The sequence below is a fragment of the Pezoporus flaviventris genome, unplaced genomic scaffold (assembly GCF_033815535.1).
Source record: "Pezoporus flaviventris isolate CSIRO_AGI_PZ_B2104156 unplaced genomic scaffold, CSIRO_AGI_Pfla_v1 ptg000001l, whole genome shotgun sequence".
In the NCBI taxonomy this organism is placed as follows: domain Eukaryota; kingdom Metazoa; phylum Chordata; class Aves; order Psittaciformes; family Psittacidae; genus Pezoporus; species Pezoporus flaviventris.
In genome coordinates this window covers 57180654-57203767 of record NW_026892549.1, presented here as the reverse complement: position 1 = coordinate 57203767, position 23114 = coordinate 57180654, and the positions used below count along the sequence as shown (strand labels likewise).

Sequence of the window (23114 nt, the reverse complement as noted above, 5' to 3'; positions counted from 1 at the left end):
AATCATCAGTTAACTCCGTGTGGCTGAAACAGTCAAACACAGAGATCTCTGCCTAGGCAGGGTACTGACATGCTGAATTCTAAGTGAAGGCGATATCCAGCCCTTTAACCTAATTTCAACAAATAACATGTTTGCTGGATAAATAGTTTCATGCATGAAAATACATGTGTAGTGTTCCTGTCAAGCTCTTAGCCTGTGAGGAGGGAAGTTATCACAGGTTTTTTAAATGTTCACGTGTACTGCTGGTAGTTGCTATTAGAGGAGACCAGCTGGGGAGATAGGATACATTACGTGATGGAAGGCTTGAGTGGGATATTGTGCGTTTTGCACTTGCATTTAGGTGCAGTGTGAAATATCTTAACCTGTATGCCAGGATGCGCTTCTGTGAGAGCTAATTTAGCTTATTGTTTGTTTTAAATTGACATGTGCTTCCTTAAGAATATGGGTAAAGGGTGCTGTTTTAACACCTCTCTGCTGCTTTCATGTCTGAAAGAAATGAAGACTCGTGTTCTGATTCAATGACTGTTTTTCCTGGTTATTTACACAAACTCCTTGTTTTGGCAGCATGTGATGGCATTGGAACAGGGAGTTTAGTGTCAGCTCAGACAGTGGATTCCAGCAACATTGACAAGTTCATAAACTGCACCAAGATCAATGGCAACCTTATCTTCCTTGTTACTGGGATTCATGGGTAAGTGACAAAATGTTAAGATGTTATGTCATGGTGCCAGCTGAAATGAATTGCAGCCACCTTTTAATGATGACTTCAGGCTGCTTTTACGTGATAGCAGATCCAGGATAAATCATTTTCCTGCCTTCGATTATGAAAGAAACTGTTACCTTGATTCTTATGATTCAACTTCTAGGGAAAGAAAGGATGAAGTAGGCTGTTTGCACTAGAAAGAGAAAAGATGACTGATCTTTGTTACCTTATGAGATCCTCAGAACTGGCTGAATCCAGGACAGCTTACAATAACGGCTGATTAGAGAATAGAAGGGAGAAAGGGAAGTTACCTCCAATTAGTTTGTTTGAAGTTTCCTATGACCAGCAGGTCTAATGTGCAGAATATGCAGAGAGAGCCCCTCACCTAAGAGAAATTGTTGTAGCCTGAGTGGCTGTCTCCGCATATACATGCGAAAAGGCTTCCCTCTTGTCAATGAGCTTTGATGTATATATTCCAGTTTCAATTGCAGAGGTACACAATACCCACTGGTATTTAAATCCAGTAGTTTGGTTTAAATACGACTGTATATTGCACAAGTCTTAGTAATGGTTGAAGATGTGGAGTTACAGAACCAGTGTTTACAAAGTCACACTAAGGTTTTCTTCTAAAGGACAGTATTTCAGCCAGAACACTAGTGCCTTGCTGCTGGTGGTTTGGTGCACTGTGTGCTAACCCTTATCACAAAGATGCATGAATGGTGCAAATGCTGTAAGGGTGGGATGTGTCTAGGGAAGACAGATGTATTGTTTTGATTGTGAGGTGAGGTCCCATGCAATGACTGCATTCTTACATTGTGTTCTTTGTCATCGAGAGAACAAGCATATGATTGTACCTTCTTACTAATTCAAGCTTTCGTGTTGTAATCAGCCATGGTGAATTACATGTGACACTTTGAGGTATTGGTCGTCAAAATGCACAAATAAGATTAAAGCCTTTTTCCCCTTTACTGTGATAAGTATGCAGATATTTTGTGGTACTTTAACAGTGTGAAGTACTCAATTGCTTCTACCACTGCGTAGGCTTCAAATTTTAACTTGTTTTTTAGGTTCCTCAGAGCTTTCAACATTGCTTGCAACTGGTTGTCAACATTTGATATCTTAAATATAGTTCCCAAACCAATTCCATGTTTGCACCTTTATGGCATAGCGAAGATGTGATTAGCTGAATATCTGTAGGTTGATCTGACATGGAATTCCGGTGTCATTAGTGCCACCAGATTTTTCTTTAGTCTTTCTATAGATTGAGGTATGCTTAGGTTATAATAATGGGGTTGACACTAGGCTACCTGGCTGGTTTTTCCCTACTAGGTGAGGTGGAACCAACCAGCTTGTTTCCTTGATTTGATATAGTTATTGGTTATAATGCTTCTCCTACAGCTTGAGTCCAGCCATGAGAAAGAGTTGAAAATCCACTTCAGCAGGGCCCTACAGCTCAATGGTTCTCAAAAGGCCAGCAAATGTGAGCTTTGACTGCATTGTTCATCTTCTCATCTCTCCAGCAGGGAGTACAGTGTGAAAGTTAATGTAACACAGGGAGGAAGAAGGACTTTGTTTCAAGTGGTTTAAGGCAGTGGTGCTTTTGAACTTGTTGAAACCCTGGAGAAGGTCACACTCAGCTCCCAGACCATCACACTTCTGATACGGCCGAATGACCAGTCGAAGGGCTGAGTGTAAATCTATTAAATCTCACAGGACAGAACACTCTAGTAAATGCAGGGCAAGTGTCTAGAGCACATGAGCAATTTTGTAGGGATTACTCCAGTGCATTATATGTCATTTTGAACATGCGAACTGTTGCAGAAGTTTTTATTAGTTGCAAAGTTACAAGGTAAGTCTTATTAAAAGATCTATCTAAGTTCAAGTAATCCAAACCAACCTTGAGTAAAATCATATTCATCCGAAAAAGATATCTAAAACATGGACTATAAAGCAGAGGGTTAAAATACTTTGTTCTAGCTTAATGGAAGAATATAAACCTAGGACATGTTATGTTTAAATTGTGTAGCACTTTGTCTTTCATTCTCTATGAAGAAAACTCACTCCAACAGGTCTTAATTATATGGACACTGAATTCTGCAACCCTAAATATTTCCAGTAGTACATATTAAAAGAAGGGAAGAAGAGTTGAGAATTAATTAAAATAACTTTGTATTTCTGAAACAGCCTTTTCTTTAACATTTCTGTTATATTTTGCACATCAGTGATACAGGAAAGAAATTTGAGTGAATGACAGGATCAACACAAGTAGTTTGTTATATAAATGGACAGTACAGAGCAACAACAGTAATAGATATAGATACCGATGTAGGTATAGATATAGAAATATAGATAAAGATATAGATGTAGATATATAAATATATTTATTTCCACTGCAACCTGTTAGTTCTGTTACAAATTCACTCTGTTACCCAGAGTGAAATGCAGCTTTCAGAAGTATGAACTTCCAGTGTTTCAGATTGGAGGGACTTTAAAGTCTAGCTCTCTGTGGGGAATTGAAAGATTTTCTTGTAGTGTCAGAAAATAACTTTGTGAAAGATGCTGAGTGAATTTTGGGGGTTTGTTTTCATAGGGAACTGTGATACTACAATTGATCTCATCATGGTTTTAAGCCTGTGGTTCTTTAGCCTCTTTCCCAAGTACCTGAACTTCAAGTCTTTGTGAATTTGTAGTTTATTTTATAAATTACTGTACATATCATTATGAATTTGTTTTATACACAGTCATTTGTAATAGTTCTTATATAAATCAAATAATTATGATCTGGCCTTAATTAATGTCCAGATGTTAAGTGTGATGAAAGTAGACCTAAATTTGGTGAGTCAGTAGTACTCATTCTTCTAAGGTAATGCTCTGCTAAAGTGTATGGATAAAATTATCTTTATTAGGACACATATCTGCTGTCTGGGACAGAAAACACAGTGGCTGGGAAAGGGGTAGGACCTGTATAGGTTGGATGTAGCCTTCTTTCTACTGTTTTCTTCTGGTTGGGCTGCTGAAACACCAAGCTGCTTCTGCTTGTGTTGCTGCCTGTGAACGGGTGGGACACACCAAGGGGAGCTGTAGTTTTGAGAATGGACAGATGCATCTAACAGCAAATGTTGCCACCTTATCCTCCTTGCCCTGCAGCAAACCCTCAGTGCTCACTAGCTCTTTATTTTCCTTTTAGTTGTCCGTCTCCAGTTTCACAATGAGCTGAAGCTGTGTCTGTTGTACTGAAAAATCCTGGCTCTGCTAATAAGAATGATAGAAGATGACTTCATTATTCTACAGTTCTATATGTGGATAAAACATAGCAGACATTTGGCTGTTTAAGGGATTTAAGTGTATATTTGTATCTCTAAAGACTGCTTTATCTTAGGATTTTGAGGTGAAATTCAGCAAGCTTATGTTTATTGCAGACAAGGGTTTTCAATATTCAGCAGTAATACATTTTAAAAGCTAAGTTCTGTGTTTTTCTTAGATAGTAAAAACTTGTTATCTAGTGTAGATAGTCTAGAAGTGGTAATGCATGCTTCACATTTACTGAACATGTTTCCTGCACTCAGAAAACACAATACATACTGTAACATGGTGTTACAGAAGGATTTTGAAAGGATATTTGTTCAGGTTAAGCTTCTAGTTGGCCTCTTAAATAGTTGGAGAGTCTTTACTCCTTTAAAATTAGGGAAACAAAAAAACCTACTTACTAAATGTACTTACACTCTCAAAATCAAGATCAGGTTTGCCTTTTTACACTGTAGCACATCTAACTTCGATATTTTAAAGCTTGATGGGGTATTTAATTTCTTAGGTGGCAAACTTGCTTGGCATGGATCTGTGCTTTTGATGTTCTCTGTTCAACACCTTTAAACAGTTTACCCTTGCAATGTTATGTGTCAGGAGCTGGTGGCATGCTCTTTGGTTTGTTTTGCTTATATTTTGTCACTGGTAGTATGGTATCCCAGCTGAACTAGTATTCCTGGGAAAAATGTTGAATATTCATCTTTCCTTTAGGGTGGTTACCCGTGGTTATTTAGAATCCCTTAATTCTTCATGAGCAGAAATATCTGTTGAAACACTAGTAATTTAAACCTTGAAGTTGTTAAGCACCATTATTTTCATTCAAGATGACTTGGGAGAAGTTAGATACAGGTTCTACAGGATCAACAGTCTGAAGAAGTTGGAAACAGTCTAAAGACACCTGGCACATGTGCCTAAAAGCAAAATGAATACTCCTGAATACTGCTTTCTACATGCTGTGTCTTTGAGAATCTGTTTCTTTTTTTATTTAGAGCATCACATTTTGTGCTTTTAATCTTTCAGAGACCCATATCACACAATTGCTGCAATCAATCCAGAGAAATTAAATATCTTCCAAACAGTGAGAGAGATAACAGGTAACACGCTTCTGATTTCCTACAATCTGAACTTCTCACTTTGCTTCTGTGGTTGTCATTTGTTGGGTTTTCTGAAAAACACAAGATTTGTGAATACAGAATGCCCATTATGTTTGGGGTCTTGGTCTTCTGATGTTTGTGTACCCCAAACATAATGGGCATTCTGTATTCATGAATCTTGTATTTGTTAAGTGGTCCAGGGGTCTTGGTCCCATGCTAACAAAGTAGGGCAAGTGTTGCAAGAGGGGCACCTGGTGAGGAAAATGGTGCTGAAATGTGGGAAAGTATTGTCTTCACCTAAAAGCATTTGAAATATGCCTTGGAAAACAAAGCCAATCTGCTTTTGCTGCTACTTCTCTTGGTCTAGCAGAAGATGCTGCCACAAATTTGAAATGACTTCTCTCGCATGTGCTTCGTGGGAGCTCTCAAAAACTGTGTATTTCAGCAAAGCAAGGGGGTTAAAAATGCAAGTAAACTCTCAGTTTCTCCCTAATGAATGTCAAAGATAACCTGACAACTGGATGTGTGTCATTTCCCATTCGTAAACGCACTATTTGACAGTCTCAGTTCTACTACTTAAGTAATAATTACTCCTGTCCTTAAAGATGTGCTGCATTTCTGTCCACTACGGAATCAAAATCATAGGGAACTGCAGTATATAGAGGTCTGTGTAGCACAAAATCGTTAGTCCCACATACTTGTGCAGAGAATGTTCTCTGGTGATGAAGAGTCCTCACACACTCATAGAAGTGAATGCAAAGTCTTTGTTTTAGGAAAGCCTTGTCATCTTTTAATGAATCATGACAGATCTCTCAACTGCTGTCCAAAGTGTCTAGCACATTTTAAAATGGAATGTTCTTAATTCCGGCAAATCTTCATTCTTTTCTGCTGCTGCTGTTCAGAAAAGGCTGGGAGGCATTGCAAGATTCCAGCCTGTGTTTGGGTTCACCCTCACTGTGGCTGTTGAAAGTGAATGTAATGCTGCTGTGATGAGACTTCATTTGCTTTCTTGGAGGAGAGCAACCTGATGAATTCGAAGACATTAGTCTGCAGCATTCATTACCTGTTTATTTGTTTTTCTCAAACCAGCACTGTCTTTCATTTATAGGCTAAACCTGTCCTAACTCATGTATGCAATAGAGCAATGTTTATGGCTGAAATCCCTGACATGCATGTGCTTGCCTTTTTCTCCTTCAGGGTATTTGAACATCCAGTCATGGCCTGAGAATATGACAGATTTCAGGGTGTTTTCTAACTTAGTTACTATTGGTGGAAGAGCCCTCTATAGGTAAGGTACCTACTCTGTTGATGAAATTATTTTTTATTAGTATTCAGTAATTCTTTGTGCAGCAGCACAGAATGCAAGATCCTTTGGGAAGGGCATCATAAATTGATATATTTTTCTCTGTAACTGAGGTATTCATGAACAGTATCTTTGCTAATCAGTTATTTATAATGGATAATACATATTGAATGTAATGATTTAAAAATGAATAAATAACATCTTGGTTCATTGCTGCAGCTATTAACACATTGTCTGGAAAGTACATTTCAGTTTAAAATACCTTGTGAATGTAAAACAACTTAGAAGACATTAATAGGAGAGCTTAACCGCATTCTTGGTAAGTTTAAGTGGCTGTGATTGGAAGTGCAGGTTCACATGCCGACAGAACAATGTGGTCCTAAGAAGTAGTAAAAGATCAGTACATCTGAATTCTGAGATCCTGAGGTGCCTGGCATGTGGGGTATACGTTAGCTCTATAGAGCCATTTTTACCAGAAATGTTTCCAAATGAAAGCTCTTATGGGAGAATTGGTTTGAAGAGAAAATATGTGGTGAGAAATAACGGGGGAAGCACAAGAAGGTACCTGAATGATACGTACAGCAACCCCTCATTCCCCATTGTGTGAATATAGGAAAGCAGTCATGGGATTCTGCTGGCATCTTAAACAGCAAGCCAAGCTTAACAGGAATAGCAGTGAAACCTGGAGGTTGAGTTACAGCCCAGCATTCTGTTTCGAAGCAGCAATTTTTATTTGGAACAGCTGGAAAACAATTATAATCATTAAAATACAATAACTTAAAGGATGCCCAGAAACTGGATATTGTCTTCACTAATCTTCAGTCATAAAAAATGTGCAGTCATTTCCATGTTACACAGACAATCACTTACTGTTCATTTGATGAAGAAAGGCGATAACCACATATTACAACAAAAGAAAAATGAAATGTAGAAAGTGGGCTGGAAAAATTTCCTTGAAAATAACAATTTCTTCCTGTATTAGTATGAATGATACTAATTTGATGCCTGACAGAAGATGTTAATACATTTTGCATGACTTTGTCAGTTTCTCCTTAGCATAGAAACTATCATAGCATTAATTCTGTTGGGGGGGGAAATCAGGATCTTATTCAGTTTCCTCAACAGCAAAATTGAGGAAACTGAAAAAGATTTTGATTTATCTCAAAAATATGTTAATGGTTGAACTGGAAGGAGTTGAATATTTGTTACCCCAAAATAGGTTTTTGACCAAATTTCAGTTTTGCAAGAAAGATCATCTTGACAGTAGTAACTAATTCTAGTGTGAAATTCCCAACCAGTTCTGCCTTCTGGAGCTAATTCCTGTTCTCTCTTTCCTTTTCATCACAGTGGTCTTTCCTTACTCATCCTAAAGCAACAAGGCATTACTTCTCTGCAGTTTCAGTCCTTGAAGCAGATCAGTGCTGGCAACATCTACATAACAGACAACAGCAATTTGTGCTATTACCACACAGTCAACTGGTCCAGCCTCTTCAGCACACCCAGTCAAAAGACAGTGATTCATCGAAACAAAAAGGCAGAGAACTGCAGTAAGTGCTGGAGCTCAGAGCAAATCTTGTCTGTGATGGGATCAGCTGGGGGTAAATGGTACAGCTACTGACAGGATGCAGTGTGGTGAGAGCTGGCTGATGACTCTGAGCGCGGGCTGTGATCATCTCAGGATTTGGCCCAGGCTGTCTCTGAGCAGATTTATAGGCAAATGAAATGTTTTAAGGTCTGAACAAATAAAAGGGAGGAAAGAGAGAAAGCTGCTTCCTTACCATGATGTGAAATTTACAGGTCAGAGATCCACTTTCACAAATAGGAATTCTGAAGGCCATAAACGTGGAGCAACTGTAGTGTTCATGAAAGGCACTGATTTTACAGATTGGAAAACTACAGCCCTTTCCTTATGGAGATAGATTAGCACATTCTGCTTTCTTTGCGCTGCCTTACCAAAGTGGCCCAGTCTTAATCCAGAAAGGTCACTTTTGAGACTGCTTCTGATCACTGAGTTCCTCCTTTCTGTATTTGACTTACCTGATAAAGATTACTTTTAATTGGGCCTGTCTTTCAGGAATGCTGAGGTGCCAGAACCTGGACTGAGGTCATAGTACTGAAAAGCAAATGAATACTATGTGGCAGATGAAACAATTTGGTTATACAGAAAACAGGCAGCAAATAGAATCAATACAGTCATACTGTAACAGCAGTACAGCTGATTTTAAGTGCCTATTAAACTACTAAGAAGAGAGGAGATTCATTAAATTGCATTTAATGAACTGCATTCATTAAATGTTTAAGTGGTATTTCTGGGGTTTGTGCTTTGACCAGCCAGAAAAGTTTGATTTGGGTTTGGTTTGTTGTTTTTTTTTTTTCCAGGCTGTGGTTCTACTTTTAACTTACTCTTTTAGTTCTTTTTCTTGGCTTTCTTGTTTTGCTTTTTTTCTTTTCTTCCTTTATTTTTTTCTTCCCTCCCTTTGAAGTGGTATTCTGCTCTGCTCTGGGAGAGTTTATGGCTGTGCCCATCATTGTAGTGTGAGTATACCTTCCAGTGTTAGGTGAAATATAGGCTATACAGTTATCACTGCTGCTCAGTTACTGTTCTCATTTCTTCTGTCATGCCAGAGCTGCATGAAGAGGAAAGATCTTTACAGTAGGTCTCTCTGGGTTTTATTGTTCTGGGGGTTTTATTGTCATGATTAGTATTTGACTATTATGTGAGACAGAAGGATGTGACAGAAGATTCCTTGGTAGAAGTTTCTGTGTATGTTTGCCAAAGATGTCCTTGTCATAGGCTATGAAACTATGGAGTACTCCCTTATATCTGGTAGAGCATTTTGTCTGAAGGCAGTAGAGAAGTCAGAGGAGAGCTGCAGTGGCTGCTGCCACTTCTGTGGTGAGGAAGTGCAAAGGGTGTCCTATAGGTTGAACTGATGTCCTTACTACTGTAAACCCAGCCAAGAGGTGACAAAGGCATGAGTAAATGAATCCAAGTGATTTGTTTGTTGAGAGTAGCATAGCTTTCTTTTGTCATCCTGAGGTGACTGAATGTCATCAAATCAAAGATGATTATCATGTGCTGATAATGGCATGTAGGAATGAAGCTTTGATGAAGAGGCCAAGAACAGTCCTGAATAATGAAATGAGTTAATCAGTTGCAGGACCAAAGAAGGCTGCAAAGTCTCTGTTGTCAACACTCCCAACTTCATCTGGTTCTGAATTAGCCCCAGTTTCTCAACATCCATGAGCTTTGTATCATCTTAATGGCTACTCTTCTCTTGTTTTTCATTTGTTCTGTCTCAAGGCTTTTTCTTTGTTTTGAGTTCTGAGTGTGAATCTTATTTGACCATTAGATAAGATCAGCCTTGCAAGGAGTCAGTATGCCATTTCTGGCCCAATCAGCTCCTCTGAAACTTGGAGGAAAGATCCTGACTTCCCATGAACAGCTAGTGCCTTCAGTCTTGAAAGCTAGAGCGTTTGCGGATGATTTGCAGTCTGTTTTTTCTGCCCCCACATAGAAACTAAAATATATGTGAAATGGTATATTATTTGGCAAATAGAGGTGTTGCCAAGAAAGAGAATTACATCTGCCCAGGGACAGTGGATTGCTAGCTGCTTTCCTCTGAAGTGGGGTTGGGGTTTAATAGGCTCAAGGTGTGAGGAGGAAGCTAGTTCTGTGCTAGCAGTCTAGTAACAAGTGTATTTTGTATGTCATGAGAGGAAGAATTAGCCCTTTGAGATTTCATGTAAGGAATTTCTTGGGCTGACAGAACAGAATCTGTCTGAAAAAGCACAAGGTCTAGATGACTGTGCAAGAGTCTCTGTGGTTACATTCCAAGATCCTTGTGGTCCCATCTTGCTGGGAGATATGTGACCCTGAGGACCTTCCAGAGGTTTCCTCTCTGCCATATCAAAACTTGCTGACTCTGGAAGAAAATCTTGCTCTTGGTGCTATTTGATGTTTTCTAACAGCAAGTTGCCTATAGCTGTATGATAATGATCATCATTTGATAGAAAGACAACCAGCTCACTGCAATTCCTAGAGATTTAGTATAAAAATAAAATAGGCAGAAATAAAGTTGAACATAGGACTCATGGCTCATACAGTAAAGCTGCCACTTTGCTTCAAACTGTCTGCAACTTACAGTATGATAGAAGACAATGGAAAACTACTCAATAGGGAGCTTCATAATGTGCTTTTTCTTTGTGGAATAGTGTTCCATTTGTTTCATTGTTTTTGAGAGCTTGGGGACATAGCTGAACATGGTAGTTGGGAAGATACTCCCATATTAGTTGTCAGGACTCCTTTGTCAAAGACCTCCTTGCCCTTTCCTGTGATCACAAGTTTGAGTCCCTTTGAAGCAGCCGCAACTGCTGAAACATGGGCTTCCAGGGCAATTGGAAACTTGGATGTGCTGTCACATCGTCCTATTGCACTGCATGTCTTGTCAGTATGTATGCACACAAAGGGGAAATGTAAAGTTTGACGTTTAGGTTATGGAGGGTTTGTTAGAATAGAGATTCATTATTTTTCCAGGAAGGAAAAAATCTCCTAAAGGTATCTCACGAAATGTAACACCAAGGGGATCTTCCTGAGGAAAACAGATCTCATTCATTTCATTTTAAAGGAGTCACAATGTAAGCTGCAGTACCAAGGTATTAGCTTTAAAAATGGACTCTAATCTGTGTTTGTTAAATGGACTGTATGTAATGAATGTAGGCTAGTGGCCAGGTCACTCCCATCAGAAGACAGTGTCTTTGACTTCCTGAACCTTCATGGGGAACAGTGGCTTTCTCTCTCTATGCACATCTATGTGAATGGATTAATATTTTGTAGCTTTTTGAGAGCCAGCATTAGATGAGAAGAGCGATCCTGCTGCTTCAACTCTGCCTGCCAGTCAGCATCTCTCTGGGGTTAAATGGGTTCTGCTGCAGGTTAGATGTCTAACTGAAATGCTCCCAGTTATGTGGAGGAAGGGTGAACTGTTCCTTAGGGCCAGATGCATTTGTCCAGCATCCTCTGAAACATCTTCGATTTTCAGAAAAGGCCAACAGACAGGGATTTGGGAGGGTTTTCTTTAAATCTTCCAGCACCTGCTCTAGTGGAAGGTGCCCTGCCTGTGGCAGGGGTTTGGAACTGAATGAGTTTTAAGGTCCGTTCCAGCCCAAACCAGTCTGTAATTCTGTGATCTTCAAACTGATAAATCATAGAATCACAGAATGGTTTGTGTTGGAAAGGACCTAAAGATCATCCAGTTCCAATCCACCTGCCATGGGCAGTCAAGTGGAAATCAATTGGAGAGCGTTTGTCTAAAATGCAGTGCATGAAGCTCTCCTCTAATGAAGATTTTTGTCTACTACTGTAAAGTGTAATGTTAAAGTCAGTTTGTTATGAATATTACTAATGCAGAAAGAATGACTGTGGAGTTATTTGCTACATCATATGCTCTAGTAGGTAGATTTTACTGTTGCTCCCTACTGAAGGGAAGAATCTGCCTTTTTTTTCCCAGCATGTGTTATTTTTATGGAACAGTCAGAGGTGACTCATGTTCAATATGAGTGCACACAAAAGAAATGTAGCAAAAAAAATAATCTTCTTTTATACCAAGTTATTTAAGTAATACCTTTCATCTTTAGTGACATCTGCAATGTACAGAGAAACCTTTCTAGGCAAAGGTTGCTATAGATGTGATTGTTATGAATTTTGTCACTTTTGCCTCCAATTAGCAACTTGTATGAATGATTCCGTTCCTTACCTGGCATGATGCTAACTGAAACCTGCAAAGCTTTTTCCTAGAGTTCCCAGAGCTTTGGAACAGGCCCATAACTCTATAGGCAGATGACCATAATTCTTCCTTTTTAGATAGCAGATTTTCTTGTGTTCTGTCTAGGTTAGGAAAAACATGGAACCTTTCTGTTTCTAACCTGTGTGACCCCATTAATAAAGAATGAACACTTGTTCTAAAACTCCCAATGGGAATGAGTTCCTGTCAAAAGCATTACTGTGCGTTCATTCCACATATGGCCCTGTTGTATGCTGGAGCTTCAGAACATTCTCAACCCATGGAAATGCTAAATAATGTGTTCAAAATTGAAATATTTTTTCAGCCATCCCTATAATTAAAGAGGAGGAAGACAGACAAGCATAACGGGTGTTTATCAGTTGTCAAAAAACCCCACTTGCTTCTTGCCAAGTTTCATTTGTAAAAACATTTCTATGAGTTAGAAATAAGCAGAAGGAAATAATGGGGGGTTTTTTAATTGCATTTTTCATAGACTACAGGTGCTGCGTTGGCCAGATTTCAGTAGAGTAATCCTGATTTTCTGTACTGAAAAGCTCTCTATTTGCATAAGGTTACTCAGTGTATTTTCTGAGCTACCTTGTAATAGAATCACTTGCTATTTGAAGGGATATTTCACAGCAATATTATGTGTCTGGGTGTGTAAACGAATTCTGATCCCAGAGTACTCTGACAGCTAAGAACAGGGAAAAGAAAGGAAATCACTAGTAACAAAAGCGCAGGTTCAAGTTACAAGAAAGGTGAGCAAGCAAACAGAAAACTGCCTTTCAATGGCAAGAGTGTGTAAAACAAAATCTGAGGGATCGCAAATACTTTTAAGACTGAAACTGAGATCTTCAAAAAAGCAATCTCCAAAGCAGGGTATGTTTATTTATCGCGTACCATGTACTTGAAGTGAGTCACTGACTACTAGAAAAGAAAGCAATTCATAGAAAAAACTTGCTTACATGGAGCTGTGGTAGCTTTGGGGGTTGTTTTTGTTTTCTTGGTTTTGCTTTTTTTTTTTTTGCTGGTTTTTATTTGCCTAGTGTCTGTTAATCCCAACTTGTCCCTGTGGGAGGCAGCATGAGGCAGGATTCATGGATTTTTCTGGTCAGTCAAGGTCACCATGTGATTAGGTGAGATCAAGGGAGATTGGAAGATTCTGAAGGAGCCCTCAAGTGTGCTCTGTATCCTAAGGCATAGCTGGGGTTCCCCTAAAATATCCAGCTGTATCATCCAGAACTTCTTCCTAGCTCCTTCTATAGGTAATGTACATGAAATAGGCCAAACCAGCCTTTAATACCAAGTCAGTGCGCCTCCTGAACTGTACTGCACGGAGTCGGCAGGAGACTGAGATGCGCAAGATGTCTAAAAGTACGTGCAAAAAGGAGCTGCGTGAGCTACACATGTAGCATTTGGTAATGCAAAGCTTTTGCCTGGTTCCTTTGGTTTCTGTGAAGTTCAGTCAGTGGCAGCACAGTGGAACTACTGACATCTATTAGTTCTTCTAAAAACGTTGTTTAAAAGGAGGTTAGGACAATAATGAAAAGCTGGATTTTTGGTCTCTGCTGATACTGACTTTGTATAGTGTGGCTCCTTTGACTGCAATAGAATGACTCCTGATGTACAGCAGAGCTCAGGGGAAGAAAAGGAGACAGCTCTGTGAAATGGCATGCTAAACAGTGCAGGTTTCTCTTGCTGTGCTGGAATCTGTGATAATTAATACACTTAAAAGGAAATTAAATGATCACCTGGAGTTACTCCTACATTTAATTGTGTCATGTTTGGCTACACCTGCTTTGAGCTTTGAGGCAAAAGAAGAATCAAAAAGATACTTCTGAACACCACCTGGATGTTGTCATTAAGAAAATGAGTGTGATATATATATATGTATTCAAGCGTTCCCGCCTTGATAAAACATGAGTGTGCAGGCTTTTCATGTCCAAAGTTATTTGCTGTATAGTATTGAATAAGATAGTGCTCCTCTTCCTGCTGAATTACACGTGTTGTACAGCAGAGCCATGTACAACTAGAAGTCATGCTGGCAAACGTCTGGTTCTTGGATCACTTATCTGCAAGAACTGGAGGACATGAAATTTTTGGTGGGCTTCTGTGCTGCTTATAAGGGTGTAAAGGTGAAATATCCTGAATTCTGGAACTGTTCTAGGCAGAAAACCAAACAAGTAGGTGAGGATCTGCCATGTTCAGTCTCAATAAAGCAGAATGTCCTGTTGCAAGAAGAAGGGAAACATGGAAGAAGATTCACTCTTCTTGCCTAGTCACTTCATGGGCTAGGAGAGAGGAACCATGCATACAGGTGCTGCATGGTTTTTTCTAAGTGCTTTGTAATAAATTCAGTGGTCAAAAAGCAGGGTGACGAGGGTAGAACAGCTCATATGTATGAAAGGAAAGCGCCCTGCCAGTGTGACATGAACTTCCTACATGTCAGCAGGCAAAAGGTGTTTCAGGAATTGCCTTGTTGGAAGTAGAGGAGGACATATAGACTAGGCATGCTATATAGATGAGAAAGATAGGGCTTATGCTGGATGATGAAAAGTGGTTAAGGAATGAGGTGCTGTATGAAGCAGCATGCTCTCCTGAGCAGTAAGCTACTCTGATAGGCATTCAGTGGTTCAAATGTCAGACATTATACACACCACAGCACAGAATAACCAGTTTTTAAACATGCGGTGAAGAGTAGAAAGCATCTTTCTGCTGGCTCTTGTGATTTAGAAGGGCTTTGTGCTTCTCAGGTAATAAAACATAGTGTGCTCTTTAATTGTTCAGGCGCATGTGTTTGTTCCCAACTGGACGTCTTTGTTGCTGAAGCATTGGTGGGGGTGGTAGAATTCTATCAGCAAACCTACTATTAATTTCTTATTTGACACTCCCCTCAAGCTGTCTCCAAAATTAAAGAAATGTTTATGTATTTTCCATATCTGATATTTCAGATCTTTGCTGGTTTTCATCTACTCAAGTCTAGTATGTAATCCATCTGCATAAAACATTCCATTGTGCAAGAGTGAATTCAGATGAAGAGACCTACAGTTTCACGTGCCAGGGATTGTCTGACAGTGCACAGCTAGACTTCACTCAGATGCTGGGGAGATTTACCTGTGTTTCCTTTTGCTCTTTGGTCATTTTCTCCATCTGTCACAGTCATCCAGATTTTATGTAGGGGAGAATTGATGTAAAATACAGAATTAGTTACACTGTTTGAAACAACCTTTCCCTTTCCCCCTTTGTTCATGATTTATTTGGGGGTTTATAATAACGGTTGTATGGCACTTTCAGGTGCTTTTGCAATAAACAATTAAAAATCACAGTTAATGGTGACTTTCTTTCGTCTTTCTCCCCAGCATCCATAAATGTTATTTTAGGAAGTCCTCCAATTCAGAGGTAGTGGTTTATGTTTTAGGTTCATAGCCCTTCAGTGGATTTGGACAATTGATTTTTCAAATCCTTTAGATTTTTGGCATTTTTCATGTGTCAGGGAATTCTGCAGCTTGATCTATACTTTCTGTGATGAAAACTCTCAGTTTTGAACCCTGTTGGGTTCCTGTTGTTTTGAATGCCCCTGAGGGACTTGGAAGAAGCAGTGAGCAGTTGTTTCATGCTTACATACCTTCCTGTTATTCACAATTTTATAAACCTCTATCATGTTCTTTTCTCACCCATAACTAAGGCTACTTATTTGTTTACTTCTGGTATAGAAGCTCATCCTTGCAGCCCTCTCTTAAACCTTTTTCTCATTCTACTAAATCCTTTCTGAAAGGAAAGAAACCAGAAGTGATAGAATTCAAACTGTGAGTGCACAGTATGTTTCTGTAGTGGTATCATGACAGTTATGTGCTTTTTCTCTACTCTGTTTCTGGGAAATCTGAACATTCCATGTACTTCTCTGAGTATGGCAGAATGCTGAATGCAGTGGTTTCCTTTGGATCTCAGAGAACTGTGTAAGTTAATGACAGTATCCTCACTCTCTGCAGCTGCTGATGGAATGGTGTGTAATGAGTTATGCTCAAGTGATGGCTGTTGGGGGCCAGGCCCAGACCAGTGTCTCTCCTGCAAGCGCTTCATCAGAGGCAGGACCTGCATAGACTCCTGTAACCTGTATGATGGGTAAGATACTTCTCTTGCACGTTGCCTTCAAGTTGCTGATTACATTGTTCAGGCCTTCAGTGAGTAAGTTATTTTGGTTTAAAATTAATCAATATCTGTCTCCATTGCCAGTAGTACTGATTTTGAGTGAAATGTATTATGGGATGAGTTTTAAAGATTTCCTAATCTGAACTTGTGTGGAAGGTTTTACTTAGTATTCTGCTAAAATTTCCATGCAGCATCAAGTTTATTGCACCTTTTGCATTGCTGATGATGTGAACACTTTGATTTAGGTGAAGACTTACACAAAAAAGCCCCCACCATTTAGCCCTACTTGAATAAACATTCCTGTTCCAAAACACATACACTTATGTTCTTTCAGATGAGTTAGATCTAGGCATTTGATAGAGAAATTCTCTAAATAAGGACCCCAAAGTAGAAACACTCTCTTTTCATAATGCACTATGTATGTGTACACACAACTCTAAACCCAGCATGAGTTCTCCCCTCCTTTCCCTCTGCTGCTCATGCATGTGCACCATCTTTTCTGGAGGATGGGTAGGGGAATTCCTACATATGGTACAGCCAGTATGTAGGAATGAGAAATTGGCCTCATGACAGACAAAATAGAGCTGAACTGCTTATATTAGCTGCAGCAGCAGAAATTCATAATTAGGCTGTGGAGTGGAGCAGGTGGAATTTCAATCCGTGTCTAACAGCATAGCAAGTTCCCCAACACCTCTTCTAAAGTCAAGATAAAAAACCTAAATGGTATTAATTATCTTTTTCAACTCAAACTGTTATTTGAAAATAAGGTCACTATATGGTTTTGTTCTCTTTCTTTTCCTTCACTGGATGCCAACTTGTGTAACTGTTAAGGAAAGAGTATAAAATGAACTCCCATATAACATGGAAGACTTCCTAAGCTCTTCGATATGGAGAATGCATGCAAAAAAAGCCAGGGAAGGGTGTGCTCATTTGCACAGTAGTGCAAGTAGGGGTTTTACTTAGCTGTATTGTTGCAATAGAACCTAGTGGCTGTAAAGGAGCATCCATAACCTAAGCACAGAGGCCTTCACCCTTTACCTGGATATTACTGGAGCCCGCTGTGAGTGTGCAGCACATCTTTTAACTGGTTAATACAAATATTTTAACTGGTTAATGCAATGAGATGGGATCCATCTACAAAGCTTTGGTGTGTCCAGTCTGAGCTAGGTGCATAGATTCTGTCCATGGTTAGTGGGAGAAAAAACAACCTTTTCACATGCTAATTTATCTCAGCCTAGAAGAGGGATATATTGTGTTGAGAGGGTGCTATAGGTTTTTTTGTGAGTTGTAACTGGCAGCTAAAATGAGCTACCTGGTGTTTGAAGGAAGAAATCCCACGTGCTATCACTACTTTCCCACCCCCTGTAAGGGGTTAATAAAAAGATGATAGTTTCTAATGGAGCAAAAGGATTTGTTTTGAGGTTTTATAGATTCAGACTTCGATCTGGAAGTGTTGTTGAATAAGTTACAAGCCTTTTAGAGAATGGGCTTTAAAAAGAGAGTATTCATAGAAAACTAAATAAAACAAGCGCAGCACTGTGGATCAGTGCTCTTTCTAATCCTTTCCTGCCTTATAGTGGTGTCCAACATATAACAAGTGGCTTCCTGAACCTGAGCAGGAGTGACAATTCCATAGATAAAAATCCAGAAATGAGTTACTTTGTCCTATTAATGGTGTCCTTATTTCTTAAGAGGGCAAAACCCTACTATAGTTTTATACTGGCAAACAAGATGCCTTCTGCTTCACCTGCCTGTGAGTGAGGTTTTCAGCTGGTGCAAAGCAACATAATGTCATTAACAGAAGTGATATCAGCTGTGCAGTCTGCTCACCTGCACGCAGCTGAAGTGATTTCCACTTGCTGAAGAGCAGCCATTTTGTCTCAGTTTCCATCCCAGTTTCAGTCTTGCTTCTGTTCTCTCCTGACTCACCTGCAAAATATTTTCCTAGGGAATTTCGGGAATTTGCAAATGGTTCTGTCTGTGTGGAGTGTGATCCCCAGTGCGAAAAGATGGAAGAAAACATGATCACATGCTACGGGCCGGTAAGAACAAACCTTGGTGTGTTATGGGCTGGCTGGTTAAAGAGTGCTGAAGCACAGGCGTTTTCTGCTTACAGACTTTAAAACAGCTATTGAAAATTAACGTCAACAAAAGCAGAAAATATGCAATCTCTGCATATAGGGAAAGAATTCTGCTCATGTTAAATTGGTGCTGGGAATAAACTTGCTTGGATCGGCCCCCTTTAGAAAATGTTTAAAAAGTTTTCCTTTTCTTTCCTGAGTTGTTTTAATGCCTTAGTGGTACAGACAGACTTTGTTTTTAGATGAGAGCTAGCATGCAGCTGTGATTTGAGTGCCCTCTTTATCACTGCTGTCATTCTTTATACTTAGCTCTGTCCTGTTCTACTGCAGCTTTGCAGTTTCCATTTCCTTTTTTTTTATTTCCCCGTGGAAAAAAAGTATGGAATTTTGTCTCAATTTCTGAGTTAAGTTGAACAATACGTTTGGGGGTTTGTTTGTTTCAAACTTAGGTTAGCCTTTTTGGTTGTTTCAATAGGTAATTTTTTTCATGCATCTTAAATGAACCATACAGATTATTCGGTGCTTGTTTGCCATCCAGAGGGACGTGGACATGTTTGAGAGGTGGCCAGTGCCAACCTCGTGAAGTTCAACAAAGCCAAGTGTTAAGGTCCTACACCTGGGTCAGGGCAATCCCACGCACAGCTACAGGTTAGGCAGAGAAGAGATTCAGAGCAGCCCCTGTGGAGAAGGACTTGAGGGTGTTGGTTAATGAGAAACTGAACATGAACTGGCTTCAGTGTGTGCTCACAGCCCAGAAAGCCAACCTTATCCTGGGCTGCATCAAAAGGAGTGTGACCAGCAGGTCGAAGGAGGTGATCCTGCCCCTCTACTCTGCTCTTGTGAGACCTCACCTGGAGTATTGTGTGCAGTTCTGGTGTCCTCAACATAAAAAGGGCATGGAACTGTTGGAACAAGTCCAGAGGAGGCCACGAGGATGATCAGGGGGCTGGAGAACCTCCCATATGAAGACAGGCTGAGAACATTGGGGCTGTTCAGCCTGGAGAAGAGAAGGCTGCGTGGAAACCTCATAGCAGCCTTCCAGTATCTGAAGGAGGCTATAAGGATGCTGGGGAGGGACTCTTCATCAGGACTGTAGTGATAGGACAAAGGGTGATGGGCTCAAATTTAAACCAGGGAAATTCAGGTTAGATATAAGGCAGAAGTTCTTCCCTGTGAAGGTAATGAGGCAGTGGAACAGGTTGCCCAACAAAGTGGTAAATGCTCCATCCCTGGCAGTGTTCAAGGCCAGGTTGGACAGAGCCTTGGGTCACATGGTTTAGTGGGAGGTGTCCCTGTCCATAGCAGAGGGCTTGGAACTAGATGATCTTTAAGGTAATCCTTTCCAACTCTAACTAATAAGTGCTATTAACAGTTGTTGCTGAGTGTGCCGCCAGTCGAGGACTTGCAAATTCTAGCGCAGGAGGAAGAGACAGAGTAACTTGAATGCACTGCATTTCTTCCTCCCATGTCTCCAGGGACCTGACCACTGCACAAAGTGCTTCCATTTTAAGGATGGTCCAAATTGTGTGGAAAAATGTCCTGATGGCTTACAGGGGACCAACAGCTTCATTTTCAAATATGCTGATGAGGATCGTGAGTGCCATCCGTGTCATCCAAACTGCACCCAAGGGTAAGTGCCAGTTCTGTCAAGTGAGCCATCCCCTTTACTGCTTATAGCACATGATTGTTTACATACAGTTTGAATGGGTAAAGCACTTGTCCCGCTCCTGAAAACAGTGTGTGCAGCAGTAGTGTGACCTTTGATTTTCAGGGGTCTCATGACTTTCAGGTTCTGGTCATGAATGTCCAGCAGTTTATCAGGAAAAAAGCTTAAAGCCCTTCTGAAAACCACAGAGAACAGCTTTTCACAGCAGTGCTCTTAGCTCTCCTTCTACCTACCACAGGTTTGTAGCAAATGCTGCTAGTGACACTTCAGTGTAGGCCTGTAAAATGCCTTTATTTTTGGTATTCACTTGTTGACAGAATTTTCGTCTCTGCTCCTTGCTTTTGGTGAACTAACCTGGCAGCACTACTGTGAGATGGAAGCGTTAATGCTCTTTCTCTCATATGGGGACTGATGCAAAGGGTTTGTCTGAAACCAGGCTTTGTACAGGAGTCTGATTCTGAACGTCAGCTTCTCAAGTGCTGTCTAAGTGCCTAAAATCACTTGTTCCATTTGGAAATATACAGCCCATGTATCTGAGCCAAAATTAAGGATCTATGCCACAAAATAATAGTAGTCACACAACTATTGTTTTGTATGGGCCACACAAGTTAAATGCTGGGGTTTTTTTGATGAGATGGTTGGTGGTGTCTGTCCAGCATATGGAACAAAGGAAGGGAAAGGCAGCCAGGGGAAAAAAAGAGCAAACTTTAGACAGTGAAATAATCTTCAACAAGAGGCTCTTATTGTTTAGCAGCTAAAATTAAACCAGTAAATTATTCAATGTAATCTTGATGTCAACAGCTGTTGCCATTCAAAATGAGACCTTTTTCTGGTTTTGCAAATCTAATTACAATAGAGCCATTAGGGAAATGAAAGTGAGATCGCAAAGACACAGCCAGGGTCTGTTGCAGATTTGTCTTCCTCTCAGACCCTTTAAATCAGTTATGCAATAAGAAAAATGCTACTGTGGAAGAGGAAAGTAAAAAGAAACAATATGAAAAGATGAGCTCACTTCAGGAGCTCTGGTCCTGGCTTTAATAAATGGTGTAAGTGACAATTCTGATCAAGTCTGACAAGCCCAGCAGTCTATGATAGATTTACTGTCCACCCTACTTAAGAAGTGCCTTGCAGCTCTGCTGGGCTCTCAGAAGGCAAGGAGGCAATACTACGTCTCATTCCCCCCTCTTTTCTAGGGAGGTCTAAGTGTTACTAATCTTTATGTCACAACTGTTTCTCCTAGTCCAGAAAGAGAGCAGAATGTTTTCCATGCCTTTCCACTTCTTCATAGGCATCAGTAGTTTGCAAGTGTTACTTGTTTTTATCTCCCTGGATAGAACAGGATCAAGAAGGAGGACTTTTATGTCTTGTGATGAAAATCTGATGTTCAAGTTCATAAACAAACAGGAAAAGCATTAGGCAGTTGTAGCAGGTATTCATTGGCAACCCTTGGTGACACAGTGTTCCTTTGTTATCATTTAAGCCTTGAACTTGCAGTTATCCCTTCTTATTTTCTGCAGCTGGTAACGTAGAAGAATGTCTCATCTAGCATTGTGTGTCAAACCCCAGAGAACTGATAAACTGCCACTAGTGAAAGGGCCAGAGGTTTCACACCCAGGTTACATAGGAAAAGGTGTGGTTATCTCCTAGATGAGGAGCTATCCCTTTGCCATGAGTAAAATACTATTCATCATGGAAATCCTCATGCTCTTATTAAAGAGTTATTGCATCTATTCTTAGGTATTTAGTTATCCCTCATAAAAACAATACATGACCACCTCCCAAGTCTGGATGTACTTGGGTCTTTTTTTCTGGTGTTCCTAAAGACTTTCTGGTATGTGATTACATTAATGACTGCCCAAGATGTCTGAGTCTTACGGGTTGTCCATCTCTTCTTGCCAATGTTGTCAGGGGCTGAATGTGCCCACAGAGAGAAGGCAAACTCTTGTTCCTTTTCTCCTTCAATACAGAATTCTCTAGTTTCATACCCTTCCTTTAAAAATTAGTATTTAAATTCCCCTCAGTCAGGATTGTTCAGTGAGATAGATTGTGGAGGGAACACATCTTGATATTTGGCTCATGACTGAATGGTACAGAGAAACTGTAGTTCTGCTTTATCTATCATGTCTTTTCTCCTCTCTGTCAGATCAGTTGCTGGAATAAAACTGATGCCCTCTCAGTGCAGCTTGGATAATCATCAAAAAGTGTTGAGCTGCTGCAGAGCAGTGCTCCTGGTGTGGTATTATCTCATTCCTGCAGTGCTGCTTTCTTTGAATCTGGCTGCTTGCTAGAATGGGTTGTTCCCATATGTTGTTTCTAGTCACCCCTACCTGTTGCTGTCACCAGGGAAGATGTCTGTTCCATCCCTGTGTTTCCTGGAAGCGTCTTACCATATTTCATCATGGTCCTTGCAGATGATTGCTTTACACCCTAGACCATTCTCCTCCCTTATTCAACAATAATGGCTGCTTTGGTTAATAGGTGTGTAATTATCCAGCCCTGTTAATGATCTTGCATTGACTAGGAGAACCATCAAGGAGTGACTTCCTTGGAAGTAACAGCTATGCTCTTGGCCTTACATCCCCAGGCTAAACATCAGCTAGTTGAAGCCAGTCTGGAGCAGATCGGGGGCATGTGGGACAGCTGTCCCATTTAATTCAAGAGTCAGACAGCACTTGGCACCTCTTGTTGCAGAGCAAGCCAAAATGGAGCACTTTCACAGACATAAAATGCTAATTATATAATAGCATTTGACACAAGTGGGAGTTCTCACTGGACACCTCTCCTCCTCATAGAAAGTAATTTTCTCACACAGCTTTTTGGAAGAAGTGTATTACTCTTCCTCAAAACTTTATTTTCCTTCTAAGCCAAGACCAAAGAAATCATGGGAACCTTATCAATGTGTGTGGCCCAGAAGGGATTTGAAGGCAGAAGTACTGCCTTGCCCCTAAGGGTTAGGTGTGTTTTTAGGAAGGCATTATGAATTTCATAGGAAAAAATACTACAAATTTAATGACAATAAACTCTGAATAAGA

General features: G+C 40.1%; 1 protein-coding gene across 7 annotated transcripts in view; it reads left to right on the top strand.

The window, feature by feature from the left end:
• The window catches only part of ERBB4 (erb-b2 receptor tyrosine kinase 4), a 605788-nt gene that overhangs the window by 437552 nt on the left and 145122 nt on the right, over nt 1-23114 (top strand). For all 7 annotated transcript variants that reach the window (XM_061459573.1, XM_061459561.1, XM_061459538.1 and 4 more), the window contains exons 9-15: nt 565-691; nt 5027-5100; nt 6298-6388; nt 7751-7950; nt 16176-16308; nt 18284-18377; nt 19892-20046. In XM_061459573.1, the coding sequence (XP_061315557.1) occupies nt 565-691; nt 5027-5100; nt 6298-6388; nt 7751-7950; nt 16176-16308; nt 18284-18377; nt 19892-20046 (874 nt within the window). The remainder of the gene's footprint in view (nt 1-564; nt 692-5026; nt 5101-6297; nt 6389-7750; nt 7951-16175; nt 16309-18283; nt 18378-19891; nt 20047-23114) is intronic.